The 22,083-nt window shown below is 44.2% G+C and overlaps 1 protein-coding gene across 1 annotated transcript in view; it reads left to right on the top strand.

Annotated features, from left to right (window-relative positions):
- LOC122939089 (transient receptor potential channel pyrexia-like) overlaps positions 1 to 22,083 on the top strand; it is a 230,472-nt gene that overhangs the window by 116,480 nt on the left and 91,909 nt on the right. The window contains 4 exon segments of the mRNA XM_044295062.1: positions 4,536 to 4,627; positions 4,734 to 4,848; positions 11,481 to 11,651; positions 13,441 to 13,511. Of these exon segments, the coding sequence (XP_044150997.1) occupies positions 4,536 to 4,627; positions 4,734 to 4,848; positions 11,481 to 11,651; positions 13,441 to 13,511 (449 nt within the window).

The raw sequence follows: 22,083 nt of genomic DNA, 5'->3' as shown, positions 1-22,083 counted from the left end.
TACAGGTGACGCCTCCACAGATTTTATTGGTTCAATTTCCATTTTGTCCAGACCATCACGGGCAGACATCTTTGGTCAGTTGTGTGCAGGCCCCTCTGCCACATAAGAGTAAGAAGACACCAGTATTACTATATGGCACATGGGGGACTGTTACAGATTTTGAAAATCTGCCCCCAAATGTATACAGTTGCCCACAAACACTATACTGTCAGAAATAACAGAGCCATATAGATAGTCCCCCATAGCAAGAGTGCTCCCAGACTGCCCTGATTAGTAATAGTGCCCCCAATAGTGATAATACTCCCCAAGAGTGCCCCATTAGTAACAATGCCCTCCATAATATGCCCAGTAATAGTAATGCCTCTACAGTATCCATAATGCCACCAATATTTATAATGCCTCTCCTGCAGTGCTCCTTGTAGTTATAACTCCCCTGTAGTGCCTATATTTATATATATACAGTACAGCCCAAAAGTTTGGACACACCTTCTCATTCAAAGAGTTTTCTTAATTTTCATGACTATGAAAATTGTAGATTCACACTGAAGGCATCAAAACTATGAATTAACACATGTGGAATTATATACATAACAAAAAAGTGTGAAACAACTGAAAATATGTCATATTCTAGGTTCTTCAAAGTAGCCACCTTTTGCTTTGATTACTGCTTTGCACACTCTTGGCATTACCTTGATGAGCTTCAAGAGGTAGTCACCTGAAATGGTCTTCCAACAGTCTTGAAGGAGTTCCCAGAGATGCTAAGCACTTGTTGGCCCTTTTGCCTTCACTCTGCGGTCCAGCTCACCCCAAACCATCTCGATTGGGTTCAGGTCCGGTGACTGTTGAGGCCAGGTCATCTGGCGCAGCACCCCTTCACTCTCCTTCATGGTCAAATAGCCCTTACACAGCCTGGAGGTGTGTTTGGATTCATTGTCCTGTTGAAAAATAAATGATGGTCCAACTAAACGCAAACCAGATGGAATAGCATGCCGCTGCAAGATGCTGTGGTAGCCATGCTGGTTCAGTATGCCTTCAATTTTGAATAAATCCCCAACAGTGTCACCAGCAAAGCACCCCCACACCATCTCCTCCATGCTTCACGGTGGGAACCAGGCATGTAGAGTCCATCCGTTCACCTTTTCTGCGTCGCACAAAGACACGGTGGTTGGAACCAAAGATCTCAAATTTTTACTCATCAGACCAAAGCACAGATTTCCACTGGTCTAATGTCCATTCCTTGTGTTCTTTAGCCCAAACAAGTCTCTTCTGCCTGTTGCCTGTCCTTAGCAGTGGTTTCCTAGCAGATATTCTACCATGAAGGCCTGATTCACACAGTCTCCTCTTAATAGTTGTTCTAGAGATGTGTCTGCTGCTAGAACTCTGTGTGGCATTGACCTGGTCTCTAATCTGAGCTGCTGTTAACCTGCGATTTCTGAGGCTGGTGACTCGGATGAACTTATCCTCCGCAGCAGAGGTGACTCTTGGTCTTCCTTTCCTAGGGCGGTCTGCATGTGAGCCAGTTTCTTTGTAGCGCTTGATGGTTTTTGTGACTGCACTTGGGGACACTTTCAAAGTTTTCCCAATTTTTCGGACTGACTGACCTTCATTTCTTAAAGTAATGATGGCCACTCGTTTTTATTTACTTAGCTGCTTTTTTCTTGCCATAATACAAATTCTAACAGTCTATTCAGTAGGACTATCAGCTGTGTATCCACCTGACTTCTCCACAAGGCAACTGATGGTCCCAACCCCATTTATAAGGCAAGAAATCCCACTTATTAAACCTGACAGGGCACACCTGTGAAGTGAAGACCATTTCAGGTGACTACCTCTTGAAGCTCATCAAGAGAATGCCAAGAGTGTGCAAAGCAGTAATCAAAGCAAAAGGTGGCTACTTTGAAGAACCTAGAATATGACATATTTTCAGTTGTTTCACACTTTTTTGTTATGTATATAATTCCACATGTGTTAATTCATAGTTTTGATGCCTTCAGTGTGAATCTACAATTTTCATAGTCATGAAAATAAAGAAAACTCTTTGAATGAGAAGGTGTGTCCAAACTTTTGGTCTGTACTGTATATATATATATATATATACCGCCTGTAGTGCGAGCATATAATGCTCCCCTTTAGTGCCAGTATATATAATGCAGCCCCCAGTGCGAGTATATAATGCTCTCCCCCTTAGTGCCAGTATATATAATGTAGCCCCCAGTGCCAGTATATAATGCTTTCCACCTTAGTGCCAGTATATATAATGCTCCCCCTTAGTGCCAGTATATATAATACAGCCCCCAGTGCCAGTATATAATGCTCCCTCCCACTTAGCTCAGCCAAAGTGATCATTCGGTTCTTGGTCACCTCCCTTACGAAGGCCCATCTTCTCAGATTACTTAGTTTGGTGGGGCTACCAGCTCTACGAAGAATTTTGGTTGTTCCAAACATCTTCCATTTAAGAATTATGGAGGATACTGTGCTTTTGGGAACTGTCAGTGCTGAAGACATTTGTCATACCTTTTCCAGATATGTGCCACCACACAATCCTGTCTCTGAGCTCTACAGACAGTTCGTTCCTCCTCATGTCTTGGGTTTTGCCCTGATATGCATTGTCAGCTGTGAGACCTTATATACGTAGGCACTGGGGTGTCTTTCCAAATCATGACTAATCGACTGAATTTACCACATGTGGATGCCACTCAAGGTGTAGAAACATCTCATAGACGATAAAGAGAAATGGGATGTCTCCAGAGCTAAATATCAAGTGTAAATGAGTAAAAAGTCAGAATAACAAAGGGTCTGAATACTTTCAAAATGCATTGTATGACAACAGCATGGAATCCACACGGATATTGACCTTCAGGTCATGTTTGTCTGGCAGATTTTAGCATGTTTTCTGTCTCCTATTGTTTTCAGTGGGAAATCCGTGCTGTAGTTCAAATACATTGTAACTAAACTTGTTGCACACAAGCAGTTGTACCATTCATGTCTTTTATTGAGCACACTGAATAAACATCCAAAGTGCAGTGGGAAAAAGTAAGGAAACCCTTAAATTCAATAGTCTGTAGACTTCCTGAGGAGGAATTTTGGACCATTCATCCCTGCAGTTGTGTTTGAGTTCATCAGTATTTCTGGGGTGTCCTGTGTGCAGAGAGCCCTCTTCAGGCCATAGCATAGCATCTCGATAGGGTTAAAGTGTGCTGTGGGTCATTATCTTGTTATATGACCCAGCACCTCCTCAGCTTGAGATCATGGATGGCTGTCCTTCCATTCTCCTGTAAAATGTTTTCATACACCTTAGAATTCATTGTTCCCTCAATAATTGCAAGTCAGCCAGGGCCTGAGAGAGCAAAGCAGCCCCAAACCATGATGCTTCCTCAAACAGCCCCAAATAAAAATGTTCACTCAACCAACCCCTAACCAAAATGATAGCCCTAAACCATGATGCTTTCTCCACGAGCCCCAAACCATGATGCTCACTGCACCAGCCCTAAACCATGATGCTTCCTCAACCAGCCCCAAACCAAAATGCCCACTCCACTAACCCTGAACCAAAATGCTCATCCACCAACCCCAAACCGTGATGCTCCCTCTACCATACTTCATAGTTAGGTGTTGGTGTACAGTATTCTTCTTCCTCCAAACACTGTGCCCTGGAAAGACACCAGACAGATGAAAGCCACTGCTGTCCAAAAGACCAATGCAGACACCTAAAGTTTGCCCAAGATTGTTTGGATGCAAGAGCACAAATACACAACACTGGTCAGTACTGTTTGGGTCTATAATTGGGACTTAACAACCAGACCACATTTTATTAGTAATCAATACAGAAATCCAGGCACGTTTAAGGGGTTTACTTACTTTTTCATTAAACTGTATAGCTATAATATTACAAAAGTATATATTTAGAAATTGTATAAATTTGTGCTAGATAATAATAAATAATATGAGAGAGAATTGTATTCTTCTCGGCTTTAGGGCTCATGCACACGACCATATGTATTTTGCAGTCCGATAAAAACGGATCTGCAAAAAATACGGATGACGTCCGTGTGTATTCCGTATTTTTTGGAATGGAACAGCTGGCCCCTAATAGAACAGTCCTATCCTTGTCCGTAATGCAGACAATAATGGGACACGTTCAATTATTTTGCGGAACGGACTTACGGAAACGGAATGCACACAGAGTAACTTTGGTTTTTTTTGTGGACCCATTGAAATGAATGGTTCTGCATGCAGGCCACACAGAAAATGGAACGGACATGGAAAGAAAATACGTTTGTGTGCGTGAGCCCTTATTCAGCATCACCGCAATATGTAGCTCAGAAGATGTGCTGTAAAACCGCGGGTGAATAAACATCTCATTGAAGATATTTGAGTGCTGCTTCTTTCTTTCTCTTTTAGTTTAGAAATTAAAAATTTCCCAGCAATCTATAGGCACAGTATAAAGTCATTGGGTCAGCAATAAAAAATGACCTATTTTGCACGCATGATGTGTTTGTCTCTTATTGTCTGCTTCTCTGTATCGTCCTCTTCAGCTCGAAGTCATTGTACAGTCCCGTCAGCTAGACATTATCATGCATCCAGTTATCCAGAAATTAATTGAAGTAAAATGGAGATTTTTTGGCAGGTAAGCCTTGAGACCATTTCATTGAGCTAATTGATAGTGCCTGAGGGCACAGCTCTCGCTCAGCTGCTTGAGATGAAAGCCTGCACTATGTTCTCTCTGCCCACAGAAAGAATATCTCTATAATGCTGTCACTGAATCTTCTATTCATCATATCGTGGACAGCTCTGGGAATCGCATCCTCGCTGCCAAGAACAGAGGATGCCCCTTACAAATTTCCAGAGGTACGTCATGGCAAGTGCAAGTAGAGAATGGGATTGTATCACAGCCACTACGGAGGAAGAAAAGTTCTATCAAAACTTCTGTCACAGTTGAAAAAAAAAAACACTACAGCGTCCCCTGTTCATGTGGTACCTAGGTCTTGCCAGAAGATATTGCCTTAGGCTACATTCACACGACCGTATGTGTTTTGCGGTCCGCAAGATCCGCAAAATAAAAAAAAAAAAAGAATGAAGTCCGCATGGCATCCGTTTTTGGTTTTTTTTTGCAGATCCATTGTAACAATGCCTATCCTTGTCCGCAAATCGGACAAGAATAGGACATGTTCTATTTTTTTTTGCTCGGCTACGGAACGGACATACGGAAGCGGATGGCACACTGTGTGCATTTTTTGCAGACCCATTGAAATGAATGGGTCTGCATCCTATCCGCAAAAAAAAAACTGAACGGACACGGAAACATGATACGTTTGTGGGAATGTAGCCTAAAACTAATTTTTTTATGTTCTTGCAGGGTCTGGTAACCAATGGCAGTTAATTTTAGTCTTGTCCAAAGCTTTTCTCTGCATTGGAGGACTACAAAGTCCACGAGTGTAATGAAGGGATGACATGATTGTCCATGCAGTGGTTTCCTTGCTTTGCCATGTTTTCCATGCATTGCTGATCTGCAGGTGATCTTGGGGTTTGACAATGAGTCACAGCAGAGAGACTCTCGTGATTTAGCAATTCAATCCTAGGAGGGATATGCTCTATCACAGTAAGCATTGCTCACCTGAAAAGGGGTTCTCTTCTTTGGTCAATCCCTTTTTACTAAAAGGGCATCCAGATAAGGGTCCATTCACATGTCCGCAGAATGGGTCCACATCCGTTCCGCAAATTGCGGAACGGGTGCGGACCCATTAATTGTCTATGGGGCAGGAATGGATGTGGACAGCACACAGTGTGCTCTCCGCAACCGCATTTTCGGAGCGCACCCCCGATCTTCCGGTCTGCGGCTCCGGAAAAAAATAGAACATGTCCTATTATTGTCCGCAATTGCGGACAAGAATAGGCAGTTCTATGGGGGTGCCGGCCAGGTGTATTGCGGATATGCAATTTGCGGATCCGCAATACACTACGGACGTGTGAATGGACCCTAATAAGCAAGGTCTGATGTAATCTATTGGGAAACCTGGCAATAAGTGTTCAATTTTTCTGGAGTGCCTCCACAGGGTAAGTGAAGTAGTTACACTGTTCTCATTGAAAACAGTGGGCTGCCTGTGTAATGCATGTATGTGCCAGGTCATCCAGATGCTCCTTGTAGCTGTAGGGGTCGTGGACAAGCATCTGCCATGTTGGTAGTTTATAGCTGAGCCATGCCACGTTAAGGAGGTGTTTGTTTTAATAAAGTGGTTATGCCATGATTGATGTAACACATGAAAATCAGACATCATATAGTACATGGCAATCTCTTTCTAACAAAGCTAGAACCATGAAATAGTAGAAATAAAGCGATGAATCCAGCATCGAAGTTAGAGAATATTGTGGGTTCCTTTATTCGGTGTAGTACAGATCCATACAGTGACAGCATCACCTCAGTGTTCCAAATGAACGTCTACGCGTTTCGAACAAACATGTTCTTAGTCGTGACCGATCAGAAATCCAACCGGCCATGTCTATATAGGCTAGTCGCAACCTCTCCTCCCACATCCAGGTGGTAACTAGAAGGAGCTGAATGCGCACACCCAAGGCAGGGCCAATAGGAAAAACTGAAATTAACATTAGTGCAAATTAAACTATAAAAACCAAGTTGTCTCTGGCATAGGCTCCCTGACCGAAAAATTAGGAGAGTGGTTAGATGCGATTTTACAGCCCCTTGTCAAACAAGCGCCAGGCTACATTAGAGACACTGGAGACATTTTAAGAAGTTTCTACCAGAAAGAGTGGTCTTCCAGCTTCACCTGGCTTACGAGTGATGTTTCATCGCTTTACCCTTCTACCCCTCACAGCGTAGCTTTATTCGCATTAGAATTTCATTTGCACAAGTACAGGCGCTATGAGTCATATTTCATAGATTATGTTATAGAAGTCACCAAATTTTTACTGACCCATAATTACTTCTCTTTCGACGGTCTGTACTTTCTGCAAATACGGGGAGTTTCGATGGGGGCCATTTTCCCCTTCCCTAGCGAATTTAACCATGTCGTACTGGGAAGAAAGGTATATATATACCACTGATAACCCTTTTGCAGCGGCATTGGATTGGTATGGCAGGTACATCGATGATTTGCTCATCATTTGGAGCGGTGATGTGCCTGCCATACCCGATTTTTATGCGCTACCTTAACGACAATCCTTATAATCTGAGATTTACTCATTCGCAGGATAGGTCCACGATTAATTTTCTCGATTTAACTCTTACGGGCATCCCCTGTTTGATTATACATACAACTACTTATCGTAAACCAGTCTCTGGGAATGCGATTCTGAGGGCCAACAGCCATCATCCTATACATACTATTAAGTCTATAGCGGTAGGTGAGATGTTGCGTGCCAGAAGAAATTGCAGTGATGATGCGGCCTTCACACTGGAATGCCGACTCATCACATCACGATTATTAATAAGGGGTTATCCTATTTGGATGATTAAGAGAGCCGAAAAAATAGCACAGACGAAAAGACGTAAGCATTACTTTTTGGGAGAGATGATGGGGCAGGGAAGGAAGGAAACACAGCGGGTGTAAAAGATCGCATTAATCCACCTACTCTGGTTCTTACCTACAGTAATCAATTTCAGCAGGATCAAACGGGTAGTATCGGAATGTATATCGATTCTATATGATGACGATATTTTGCATGGTCTACTGCAGGATGGCTACAGAGTGGCAGCCAGACGGTCTCCACGCTGGCTTCATCCCTGTCCCCTTCACTATTTAAATCAGCTCCGAAAAGAACCCAGTCCAATACCTGGCTCAAATACACCGGGTTCACACGGTGCGGCAGTCATCCCTGCAAAACTTGCGGTTATGTTGTGCCCACCAAAATCTTCGAGGACTCAGAACATATCTCAACCTTCTCCATTAAATCTTACATAAATTTTAATACCACTGGGGTAATTTATGTTATCAGAAGTACTCAGTGAGACCGCCTTTATGTGGGAAGCACCACAAGAAGGTTGAAAAATAGAATCCTGGAACATTTGAACTATGTCACTAAGTCTTCTTATGTTAATATTTCGAATGCTATTAGGCACTTGGTTTCGATGCATGGTAGGAGCTTAGCAACTTTTCCTGCCTTTGGAATCGAGCGAGTTTTTCCCTCTATTCGAGGGGGCGATTTCCAAAGGCGATTAATACAAAGGGAGGCCTTTTGGATTCTACGATTAAAAACAAGATATCCGAATGGCTTAAACCTAAAAAAGGAACTCATGTATCTCTATTAGGATTTGGTCCATTCATGGTGTGCCCATAAATGTTCATTTTGTTGTTTCACCCAGATTAGCAACTATGAGGATACTTTCGCCATGTTTGATTTGATTAGCATTTTTTCATGTTTTTAACATTGTAAACTACTATTCAGACAATGTGTTTTTTTCAGTAATCTATTTATTTATTGTTTACCAATATCTCGCTTATTACAATTTTTTTTTTCGGAGATTGGCCTTATTTTGTTATTCCTGATCTAGACCCAGGAGCCTGAATAGTATATATTTTAAGTGCACCCACTTGGTTTTTATAGATGTTTAATTTGCTCTATTGTTAATTTCAGTTTTTCCTATTGGCCCTGCCTTGGGTTTGCACAATCAGCTCCTTCTAGTTACCGTCTAGACCACTCTTTCTGGTAGAAACTTCTTAAAATGTCTCCAGTGTCTCTAATGTAGCCTGGCGCTCGTTTGACAAGGGGCTGTAAAATCGCATCTAACCACTCTCCTAATTTTTCGGTCAGGGAGCCTATGCCAGAGACAACTTGGATTTTATAGATGTTTCATTTGCACTAATGTTAATTTCAGTTTTTCCTATTGGCCCTGCCTTGGGTGTGCGCAATCAGCTCCTTCTAGTTACCACCTGGATGTGGGAGGAGAGGTTGCGACTAGCCTATATAGACATGGCCAGTTTCTGATCGGTCACGACTAAGAACATGTTTGTTCGAAACGCGTAGACGTTCATTTGGAACACTGAGGTGATTCTGTCACTGTATGGATCTGTACTACACCGAATAAAGAACCCACAACATTTTCTAACTTCGATGCTGGATTCATCGCTTTATTTCTACTATTTCACTGGTCTCACCAAGGTCTCCGTGCATCAGGGAAGTCGATACAAGGGATAGAGGCAGCAGGTGAGCTGGACATTGTTTACAACAAAAAGCTAGAACCATCCCTGTACCTCACATGGATCCAGAGATCTCCATATTCATTGCTCCAATTGCTCTGCTAGATTTATTTCAAGCTGGTAGCTCAGGCGGTGTGTCTTTTGTGCTGCAACTCTCTACCTGTAATTGTCACAGCTTCTAGTAGTAGATCCAGCCATTGACAGTTTAAAGGGGTTCTCCAGGAATTAAGAAAATTAAAATACTTAAATATTGCCTTAGTATAAATATATTCCCAAATACATTTCATTAGCTATAATGGTTCATTTTGTCTAGGGAGAAATCATTAGGAGAAATAAAATGGCCGCTATCCTATCAGTGCACACAAAACCTGTCCTAATCACACAGCAGGACAAGTTACTTCACAACACTGAGGTAAAGAGCTGCCTCATCTCCTCTCTGCTTGTCAGGAATTATGATGCTGAATACAGATGATAAGATCTTCAGCTGAATCTCTGTAGGAATGGAGTTCATGAGGAGACATGAAGTACAGAGCGGACAGACAGGACAGACTGTTGTAATGGAGACTACATACAAGAGCTGCTGCTCCATTATTTACATCCCCACTATCCTCTCTGTACTTCATGTCTCCTAATGAACTCCGTTTTTACAGAGATTCATCTGAAGATCATATTAAACTGTATTAAGGATCATAATCCCTGACAAGTAAGAGAGGAAGATGGTGCAGCCCTTTAACTTGTCCTCCTGTGTAATTAGGACAGGTTTTGTGTGGACTAGTAGGTTGGCGGCCATTTTATTTTTCCTAATGATTGCTCTCCGGACAAAGCGAGCCATTGTAACTAATGAAAGGTATTTGGTAATATATTTATAATGAAGTAATATTTAAGTATTTTCATTTTCTTAATTCCCGGAGAACCCCTTTAAGGTTGTAACTGAGCATGTGTGTCCACTTCAGCTAAATGGACAGAGAAGTTGTCCTGTAGATGTGGCCAGTAGTTGTGGACAGAGTATCTGGAGCACAAAGAAGTAGTGTGGCAGCCAAGGAGAGCCTGTCAGGAGCTGGGCCGGCGCAGTAGAGGCCAGTGCAGAGCACCAACACCAAGCAGAGCAGCACCCCTAATGTCAGGACTGTCCAGTCGACATGAGAAGAATTGTTGGGACTGTGCTGTACCCATTCCTGTAACCCCTCTGATGTACCCTGGCTTGCAGCTGATGGACTTGTCAACTGCTTTAGTATACTGTCAGTCACTGTATTAGTTCCCATAGTTTGCCTCTTTAATTCTTGCTACGTCATATGAGCCAGCCCAGCCTGGTCGTTACATAGCAGCACTCAGCTATAGCGAATAGATGACCCTCTTTTTACTCTTTTTATAGTATATTTGAAAATGTTATTCTATTTTATGTTGGAGCAGGGATATCGCCTTCTCTCTCTGCATTGTTTTTCCAATCAGTTAGGCCTCATGCACACGACCATTGTGTGTTTTGCGGTCTGCAAATCGCGGATCCGCAAAAAACACGGACAAGAATAGGACAGGTTATATTTTTTTTGCAGACCACGGGACGGAAGTTCATTGACGTGAATGGATCCGTACCCGAGCCGCAAAAACTGCAGCTCGGATGCGGACCAGAACAACGGCCTTATTGGGAGCCAAAACCAGGTGCAGGTCAAAAGCACAGAACAGGAGCAGATCTTTCCATTATACCGTATCTCTGTGTAGGTTTCATTACTGGTTTTGGCTCACAATAACTGATGTAAATAACTGACCAAATAACTGAAGTGTATATACTCCGCCTCAGAGCTCACGCACATGGTCTTTGTCGGCCGGTGCCCATATTGTGGCCCGCAAACAGCGGGTCAGCAATATACAGGCACTGGCCATTTGTGCACCACATCTGGATGCGGACCCATGTTCTATTTTTTTGCAGTGTGGACAGATCACTGACCCATTCAAGTTAAATGGGTCTGTATCCGTTTGCACCAGCCATGGAACGGGTGGCACACATTCGTGTGCATGAGCCCTTACCTGTATGTCAGATTTACTGTGTACTGGGTTCAGAGACCTGTGAGTCTCACACTGAAACATGTTTTACTCAGTCTGACTCTGTTTTATGCGTCCTTTTTTATCCATCCTTTTAATAAAAAAGAGATTGAAAAAGAAAAAAACTCTTTAGCAAATGACATAAGGTTTCGTTCCCACAGTGCAGTCTGAAGAAGACGAAACCCTTGAAGGATGTTATGTGCCTTAAGATACATATCATTAGAGACATTTCTAGGAATCTGTAACAGAATAGAAAACCGTAATACAAGTCTGCTTTCATCCTCATTGCAGGACGCTTGGAGGATCATTGTCATTTGCATAGCTCTGGGCTTGACATTATATCAGATTGTGGAGGAATTTAAAGAAATCTATCAGTCAAAGGTCAAGATGAATCTATGGAAAGAATGGAGAAAAAAGGAGCTTGAGCGGGACTTCAAATACTGCCATCCAATGTGGCCAGAGGTACATGCAAGGATATTGTTATGTGGTATAAATGCAGATTAAATGTATGAAGTAATATCCACAGCAGGTTAAATATTTAAATGAAGAAGTCTCATGTGGACATGTAATGATGTGAGGCTGGGTTCCTACGCGCTGTAAAACGCTCAACAGGCAAGAACCAATGATTCCCTATGGGAATGGTTCTCACCTAAGCGTTTTACAGCGCGTACGATCGCGCTGTAAAACGCCCGCCGCCCCAAGAAGTACAGGAGCTTCTTTGGGGCGTCTTGTCGCGCGTTCCCGTACATAGACTTCCGGGAACGCGCGACAATAGGCGTTCGCTTGTCTCTGTATGCGCGATTGTAAACGTGCATACAATCGCGCATACAGAGCGCTCCATCCCGTACGCTCAGGTGTGAACGCAGCGTAAAAGTCTCATGGAGATTTAGTTTTCCCTAAAGTAGGTCATGTGTAAAACTCTGTCCACTCTGCAAAGAGCACGCCATAAAGGGATGCACAAAAGATATATTTCCCACAAACAAATGATTTCTCACATGGAAAATTGCTTGAATTGTCTGTAATATCATGGATCTGTTTTGAGTAAAGTAAATATTCCGATTGTTGCATTTGCCATGAGCGAATGAGAAGTGTCGCTTACATAGCCAGCAATATGCTTTTTAGATTAATGTTACTTATAGAAACTTATACGAGTTTAAAGAGGTTATTCTCCCCTGGGGATCTTTTCAACAGACCCCTCAGCGTGGCCAGACTGGTGGTAGGAATCATACTTACCTGATCCCTGCCACTGGGATCTATTGCTCTTGTCATCATCTTGTCACAGTTCTCTTGTCATCATCCGGTTTGCAGTGGGTCACGTGGCTGCAGTGGTGACGTGTCTCTCATGCGTCATGTCACTGGGTCCCATGAGTCGTGGGAGACAAGTCACCGCTGTGGCCAGTCATTGGCTGCAGTAGCCATGTGACCCACATCAAACAGGTTGTTGATGTGAGGAGATCTAAGACCTGCAGTGCTTGAGGGGGAGCGATGGAGCCAGAATCCAGCATCGGGGATCAGGTAAGTAGGATTCCCACCATGGGTCTGGCAACACTGGAGGGGTCTGCAGAAAAGGTACCCAGGGGTGAACAGCCCCATTAAGCTTGTCTGTTTCTTTTTTAGTTCAACTGGATTCTGCAAATAAAACTTATTCATTGTAAAATTGTAAACATTCAGTTATGTTGTAATATATTGTTTTGCAGACAGGCTCTCTTTAAGGCCTCCTGCACACAAACGTAGGTGTCCCATTGCCGTATTGAGGACCGCATATGCGGATCCGCAATATACGGGCACCATTCCGTGTGCATTCCGCATCACGGATGCGGACCCATTGACTTGAATGGGTCCGCAAATCCAGAGATGCGGAACGGAAGCACGGAACAGAACACTACAGAAGCCCTACGGAGTGCTTCTTAGGGGTTCCGTTCCGTACTTCCGTCCCGCAAAAAGATAGAACTTGCTCTCTCTTTTTGCGGAAAAAAGGACGGATGCTGACCCATTCAAGTTGAATGGGTCTGGATCCGTCACGGCAGCTGCACGAAGATTGCCTGTGCATTGGGGACCGCAAATTGCAAACACAACCATAAAGCCACTTTGCACTCCTTGTGTCTGTCATATACAGTATTTAGTCTGTGAGTAGCAGGCATATAGCAGTAAATCATCCTTCTGGTGGTTCCTTATTGATCTCATATTACAGCTTTAATGTGGCAGTTTTCATATGCTACAAGATGTAACATTTGCTGCAATTTTATTGTAGGAAAAGGAATACTTGCAAAAGGGTATAGACGACTTACAGGATATTCAGCCCGCTTACTTTAAGGATTTCTGGTAGGTGATCCCAAATATCTGACATTCGATACGGAAGGATGATATTCTGTGAACTGGTATCTGTGTACGTACCTCCAGGGAGTAAACTGACATGGGCCATAGAACATTAACACAATGTGAATGCACATCTATACACTGTGTATACACTTGGTGATGACAGCCTCGGAGGGGAAACACTGTCCTGTTCCCCATGCTTTGCTTGGAGGGACATTTTAACAATACCATTACTACACATTTACTTCCCGCTACTGCATCGCTTTACACATTTGACAGCTGCTAAAAGCATCAGCAGATAAAGCAATCTAAGCATGTCTACAGTATATGAGAGAAGCATCCTAATGTCATTTATCAGTTCAAAGGCTACATACAGTTTTCAACCATTTTGTTTATTGTCCCAGTGCAATCACATATTAAGCAGCTCTGCAATAGGACTGGATAAGAAATGTCCTACCATTTTGGTACTACAGGTGCTATGTAGACAATATGTCACCATGGAAACAGACAACAAACAAACACTGCGTAGTCTGATCCTGTTGTTATAATAAGACCTAGGACGGGCACTGCCACTGTACATGTATGGGTGCTATCAGCATGTACAAAACAGCAAGAAATGATGCACACTCTAAAATAAAATATCACATTTTATCAGTTGGACAACATTAAAAACAATAAAAAAAAATCACAAAAGGCTGAAGGCGTCAAGAAATACATGCGATTGAGAACCTCCCCCCACAGAGCCAGATACAATAAATCAGGGAAGAGAGGAAAATATGCAAAAAAAAAGTTAACATACCAAAAGGTGAAAATGTATACACAAGCTCCAAAAAAGGCCGAATGCACACGACCGTGTTCCGCGGCCGAGAGCGGTCCGTGGTATGCCGGGCTGGATTCCTGTTCAGAGCAGGAGCGCACGGCGTCATTGGTTGCTATGATGCCGTGCGCTTCATGCTGCCGCTGCACTACAGTAATACACTATAGGAGTGTATTACTGTAGTGCAGCGGCGGCATGAAGCGCACGGCATCATAGCAACCAATGACGCCGTGCGCTCCTGCTCTGAACAGGAATCCAGCCCGGCATACCACAGACCGCTCTCGGCCACGGAACACGGCCGTGTGCATTCGGCCTAAAGCTAAAAAATAGAGCCATCAAAAACATAATAATTCTGACTGTCTATCTATCTATCTGCAGTATCTATCTTTCTATGCAGTCATTTCATACTGAGTGATGTGACATTATATGAAGCTAAAAACAATAGATGCATCATTTATTGCAGTAATACTCATGAGGATCGGTCGCACAGCACGCTAAAAAAAGAGGTGTTTTACCTATAACAGGTTGAATGATACATGTATCTATTGTCTTTAGTTTCATATATTGGCACTGGCTCTTTATTATTTATTCTTTGCTATATACATATATTTATTCTTTGTATATAGATCCTGTTGTTTTATCCCCTTCCTTCTGTTCTTGTTTTCTAACCTACATAATGTACGTTAACATAAAGTAGAGGACACATCCTGTAAAAGGCATAATAACTGCAGCATCAGACAATGTGTTTGTTTGTTGCTATGAATCTATATTCTCTGTATAGGAGCAGTAGAAACAACACAGTAAGATTAATAATTAAAACCTATTGCAAAGTTGCTCCATTTTACATTTTAGAGGCATTGGCACATTGGAATTTATTTGCAAAGGTTTATGTAACAATCAGTGGGTGTAGAACCAGCGTATCAATCCACCGGTTTGACTTTGGCCTAAACCTGGAAGTCCCTCTGGTTTTCACCCTACACAGGGATCCGGACTTTGCTGCAGGGGAGCCACCAGGCCACTATTTCTTGGAGTAATCACAGGAGACTCAGAGTCAGTACATGATCAGGCACGGGTCAGGTCAGACTGCAGCAAGTCAGAATCTGGGAACCAAACAGCAGTTGGTACCCAGGCAGACAAGCAGATGATAGCACCATTGCAGGATATAGCAAGCTAATAACCCTATTGCTGAGGCAGAAAGAGAGACAAATAGCACAGCATATATAGCAGAGCTGAGTAACACATTAGAAGCAGCAGCTCACAGAACCAAAGGAGCTTTAATACTGCGGAGTGATTTCAGGTTCAATGATGAATATATCTCCAATAGACACACAGGACACGGGCGGGCTGGAGGAGTGACGAAACTGCACATGGGGTGTGGAGTGGTGCCCAATACCCGCCTGATGTAGCGGGGCAGCAGGGTGCATTGGCCCCGACATAACAGTGTACATAGGCTTTGAGATCTGTATTTATCCTCATCCATTTAATTGTTCACACAAAAGCTATTCATGGTATGGGCCTGAGTATTGTCATAGCCCAATTAATAATGGGATAGTTCTTATTGCCTGTATGAGATCTGTACACGTGTAGGAAAGTAGTGATGTCCAATAATAATAGTAGTACATCTGAAAGCTAACTTAGGGAAACTCCAATGTAAAACTTACTTTCCCTTAGAATTTTTCATCATTGCGCTTTGCAGTTATAAACCAGCCATCTAGAAATGTGCTTGGTGACAGCCTTCTTAGCCAAGTGTATTCTGATGTTGTCACCGGATCTCCTACAAACTGTTGAGGATGTAAAGCTATTGTGACCTTTCCTGCATGCTGCAGCACAGTGCACAGTCTATATACTCTCCTGACTGACCCCTCTTAAACACCATTGAATGTCAGTGGGGGACGGATCTGTTTTATATTGTGCCAGATTGTGTCAGTGAAAACGGATCTGTCCCCATTGACTTACATTGTGTGCCAGGACGGATCCATTTGGCTCCGCTTCGTAAGGCGGACAGCAAAACACTGCAGGCAGCATTTTAGTGTCCGCCTCCAGAGCGGAATGGTGACTGATCGGAGGCAAACTAATGCGTTCTGAGCGGATCCTTTTCTATTCAGAATGCATTAGGGCAAAACCCATCCGTTTTGGACCGCTTTTGAGAGCCCTGAATGGATCTCGCATCTTGCATCTGTGGTCCTACAGGATTCTGCTCACGATTACGAATGTTTGGAATGATCTATGTTCTGCAGCTTCTAATGGGTGTGATCTCGTCAGACAGATTTCTATAATCAAAATGGCAGACAAAGGCTTATTATAATAAATAAAAAAAAAAGCAAATCAATGTTCACAATTACTTAATGTGTCTGCTGAAGCTTCCCTTTAGGCCTCATGCACACGACCGTTGTGTGCATCCGTGGCCGTTGTGCCGTTTTCCGTATTTTTTTCGCGGATAGGTCCGTGGAAAAATCGGAAAATGCACCGTTTTGCAGCCGCATCCGTGATCCGTGTATCCTGTCCGTCCAAAAAATATGACCTGTCCTATTTTTTTGACGGACAACGGTTCACGGACCCATTCAAGTCAATGGGTCCGTGAAAAAACACGGATGCACACAAGATTGGCGTCCGTGATCCGTGGCCGTAGGTTACTTTCATACAGACGGATCCGAAGATCCGTCTGCATAAAAGCTTTTTCAGATCTAAGTTTTCACTTCGTGAAAACTCATATCCGACAGTATATTCTAACACAGAGGCGTTCCCATGGTGATGGGGACGCTACTAGTTAGAATACACTACGAACTGTGTACATGACTGCCCCCTGCTGCCTGGCAGCACCCGATCTCTTACAGGGGGCTGTGATCCGTACAATTAACCCCTCAGGTGCCGCACCTGAAGGGGTTAATTGTGCGTATCATAGCCCCCTATAAGAGATCCGGGGCTGCCAGGCAGCAGGGGGCAGACCCCCTCTCTCCCCAGTTTAAATTTCATTGGTGGCCAGTGCCGCCCCCCTTCCTCCCTCTATTGTAATAATTCGTTGGTGGCACAGTGTGCGCCCCCCATCGGCCCCCCCTCCCTCCCTCTATTGTAATAATTCGTTGGTGGCACAGTGTGCGCCCCCCATCGGCCCCCCCCCCTCCCTCTATAGCATTAACAACATTGGTGGCCAGTGTGCGGCCTCCCCTCTCCCCCCCCCCCCCCCGATCATTAGTGGCAGCGGAGTTCCGATCGGAGTCCCAGTTTAATCGCTGGGGCTCCGATCGGTAACCATGGCAACCAGGACGCTACTGCAGCCCTGGTTGCCATGGTTACTTAGCAATAGTACAATAGTAGAAGCATCATACTTACCTGCTGGCTGCTGCGATGTCTGTGTCCGGCCGGGAGCTCCACCTACTGGTAAGTGACAGCAATGCGCCGCACAGACCTGTCACTTACCAGTAGGAGGAGCTCCCGGCCGGACATCGCAGCAGCCAGCAGGTAAGTATGATGCTTCTACTGTTGTACTATTGCTAAGTAACCATGGCAACCAGGGCTGCAGTAGCGTCCTGGTTGCCATGGTTACCGATCGGAGCCCCAGCGATTAAACTGGGACTCCGATCGGAACTCCTCTGCCACCAATGATGGGGGGGGGGGAGATGGGAGGCCGCACACTGGCCACCAATGTTGTTAATGCTATAGAGGGAGGGGGGGGGGCGATGGGGGGGCGCACACTGTGCCACCAACGAATTATTACAATAGAGGGAGGAAGGGGGGGGCCGGGGGGGCCGCACACTGTGCCACCAAGCTATTATTACAATAGAGGGAGGGAGGGGGGGGCCGCACTGGCCACCAATGATATTCAAACTGGGGAGGGAGGGGGGTCTGCCCCCTGCTGCCTGGCAGCCCTGATCTCTTACAAGGGGATATGATACGTACAATTAACCCCTTCAGGTGCGGCACCTGAGGGGTTAATTGTGCTGATCACGGCCCCCTGTAAGAGATCGGGTGCTGCCAGGCAGCAGGGGGCAGTCATGTACACAGTTTGTACTATATTCTAACTAGAAGCGTCCCCATCACCATGGGAACGCCTCTGTGTTAGAATATACTGTCGGATATGAGTTTTCACGATCTAACTCATATCCGACAGTATATTCTAACATAGAGGCGTTCCCATGGTGATGGGGACGCTTCAAGTTAAAATATACCATCGGATTGGAGAAAACTCCAATCCGATGGTATAAAAGGGACTCCTGACTTTACATTGAAAGTCAATGGGGACGGATCCGTTTGAAATTGCACCATATTGTGTCAACGTCAAACGGATCCGTCCCCATTGACTTGCATTGTGATTCAGGACGGATCCGTTTGGCTCCGCACGGCCAGGCGGACACCAAAACGACTTTTTTTTCATGTCCGTGGATCCTCCAAAAATCAAGGAAGACCCACGGACGAAAAAACGGTCACGGATCACGGACCTACGGACCCCGTTTTTGCGGACCGTGAAAAAATACTGTCGTGTGCATGAGGCCTTAATTTGTATTTTTAATACCAGGTTGGTACTATTTGGCATTTGGCTTAGGAATTTAGTTCCAGAAAATATAAGGGAAATAAGAAGCATTATCCTTTTAATTATTCTGTTCCATACAAAAGATTCCCAGTGTCGTAATAAAAAAGGGTAAGGCTCCATTCACACGTCCGCAGAATGGGTCCGCATCCGTTCCGCAATTTCATTCTCTATGGGGACGGAATGGATGCTGTCTGCATCCTCAATTGCGGAGCGCGTCCCCGATCTTCAGGTCCGCAGCTCCGCAAAAGATAGAACATGTCCTATTCTTGTCCGCAGCTTGTGGACAAAAATAGGCATTTCTATGGGGGTGCCGGGCTGGTGTGTTGCGGACCCGCAATTTGCGGGTCCGCAACACATCACAGACGTGTGAATGGAGCCTAACTGTCATGTTTTCATTAAAAAAATATCTATTTTAGCATACAGTATGTTACTGCTGCAGCAGCATTATGCATAAAGCAATCTTTAGTTTCTTCACATACCACTGTTTCCCCTGAGTTTTTCCCTTAGTTACAATTGTTTAAACATTTACAATATGAGGACCTTCTCAAGATGGCTCCTCTGCCAGTTCTGAGGCCAAAACTGCTTTCCCTCACTTCCCATACACACTTGCTTTAGCCAGCAGCTCCCTGCCAGCCAATCAGATTGGATTACTGAGAGACACGCCTCCTCACTCTGAAGCCTAATGCAGGCATGCAGTGTGAAGGACCGCCCCTCTGTCTTCTGTTTATACTAAAGGGAAGACAGACAAGCCCTAGCAACGGGCAGTGGAAAGGGACAGGGGACATTAATGAAAGCTGTTATTATAAGGTAATTACAGATATTTTGACAATCATTGACAAACAAACTAACTCAGGTATACATGCCTAGCTCTAATAAACTAGCAAATAAAAAAAAATATGACAGTTACCCTTTAAGGGCTCATGCACACATCCGTGTGCTGGCCAGGCTCGTGTTGTGGACCGCAAATTGCACAGGCACCAACCATGCGGACCCATGCACTACTTTTTTGTGGTGCAGAGGCACGGCCAGAAACACCACGGAAGCAGTCTGTAGTGCTTCCGTGGGGTTCCGATTCGTGCTTCCGCACCGCATCTCCAGGTTTGCGGACCCATTCAAGTTAATGGGTCCGCATCTGTGACGCGGGATGCACGCGGCCCGTGCCCCATGTATTGCGGACCTGCCGTATGCGGGCCTCAATAAGGCCACGGCGGGGCAACAGCCGTGTGCATGAGCCCTAAAACTCAGCAAAACGAGAGGCTGCACAATCCTGAATGCAAAAGTAATTTACTTATGAACCTAAAGGGTTGCAAGTGTTCCAGCTCCAGCAATGATCTGGTCACAGACTCTGCACTTACAATAGCTTGAATAAATTAAAGGAGTTATCCCATGATTAATGAAAATCAGACATCATATAGTACATGACAATCTCTTTCTAACAAAGCTAGAACCAGCCCTGTACCTCACATGGATCCAGAGATCTCCACATTCATTGCTCGATTGCTCTGCTAGATTTATATCAAGTTGGCAGCTCAGGGGTGTGTCCTTTCTCAGGGGTGTGTCCTTTCTCAGGGGTGTGTCCTTTCTCAGGGGTGTGTCCTTGAGCTGTAGTTTTGGTCATAATTCATTCATCATTCATCTCAACGTGGCCGTAAAAGATGCTGACAGTACACACATAAAAAAATAGAACATGTCCTATTCTTGTCCGTTTTGTGGAAAAGTAATAAGACATTTCTGCAGGAGGAAAAAAAATGGCTGGTATCCGTGTTTTGCAGATCCATGATTTGCGGACCGCAAATAACTTACGGCTGTGTGCATTAGCCCTAACTGTAATAGCTCCTAACAGTAGATCCAGCTGGTAGCAGATGAGGGATGGAATTCAGCATGTGCAACTCCTTAGCGAGGTGGGCCAACAAATAAAGCAAAAAAAAAAAACAGCAGGTGGCGCTATACAGATACATTTTATTGAATAACTCAATTACAAAAGTATTTAGATCCAGGTGCTGGTTTTAAAAAACATAATATTTTTCTTGGAACAAACCCTGTAAGGCCACTTTCACACTAGCGTTTTTTGCAGATCCGGCATGGATCTGCAAAAACGCTTCCGTTACAATAATACAACCGCATGCATCCGTCATGAATGGATCCGGTTGTATTATGTCTTCTATAGCCATGACTGATCCGTCTTGAACACCATTGAAAGTCAATGGGGGGACGGATCAGTTTTCTATTGTGCCAGATTGTGTCAGAGAAAACGAATCGGTCCCCATTGACTTACATTGTGTGCCAGGACGGATTTGGTTTGGTTCCGTGTCATCAGGCGGACAGCAAAACACTGCAAGCAGAGTTTTGGTGTCCGCCTCCAGAGCGGAATGGAGACTGAACGGAGGCAAACTGATGCATTCTGAGCGGATCCTTTTTCATTCAGAATGCATTAGGGCAAAGCTGATCTGTTTTGGACCACTTGTGAGAGCCCTGAACGGATCTCAGAAACGGAAATCCAAAACGCTAGTGTGAAAGTAGCCTTATACAGAAGTGGCTTCACAGTGAATGGGAAATATAAAGGAAGGAGCGGGATCCACTTTTGGCTTTGGCTCAAAAAAACTGCATCAAAAACAGCATGTCTGATTCCAGATCTACAGGACAAGTACTGCTTCCCACTGTTTTATTTCTTTTAATAAACATCTCATGTAATAATGTATCTTTAATACAGCATAACTGATGCCAGTGTAACTTTTGCTCTGCACATTCAGCATGGTAATCACATAGTTCAGTATCCTGCGCACAGCAGCTAATCGGTATGGGCTGCGTGGAGTCCTGTTACGTCATCCTGCCTTCACTCCCAGAGCCTTATTTCACTCCAGCGTCTCCTCGTTTGACTTTTGTGTGCGGCAGTCTGAATCACGCTGACACAATTTATCAATTCCCCTATTAGTCCTCTCATTATTCTTCCTTTTGTCTGTCTCTTCTAATTCCATCACTTTGACCTAACAATCTGGCTTATTTTTCTCAGCCTGCTGAAATGAGTTCATGTTCTGACATTCATTTCGAACAGCATTGATCGTGGCAAACTTTCCAGCTTTCCAAAGGCCCCCATACACGTTAGGCTATTGTCTCTCAAACTGGCCATTTTCAATGGGACCAGTCAACAGTCTAGGGCTTCTTTCACACGACCGTTTTATTTTTTTTCTTAACGGGCCGTTTTTTTGCGCTCCGTATACAGTCCGTATACGAAA

The sequence above is a fragment of the Bufo gargarizans genome, chromosome 5 (genome assembly GCF_014858855.1).
Source record: "Bufo gargarizans isolate SCDJY-AF-19 chromosome 5, ASM1485885v1, whole genome shotgun sequence".
Taxonomy (NCBI): domain Eukaryota; kingdom Metazoa; phylum Chordata; class Amphibia; order Anura; family Bufonidae; genus Bufo; species Bufo gargarizans.
The sequence above is the reverse complement of the archived record's forward strand: the minus strand, read 5'-3'. Positions and strand labels throughout refer to the sequence as shown.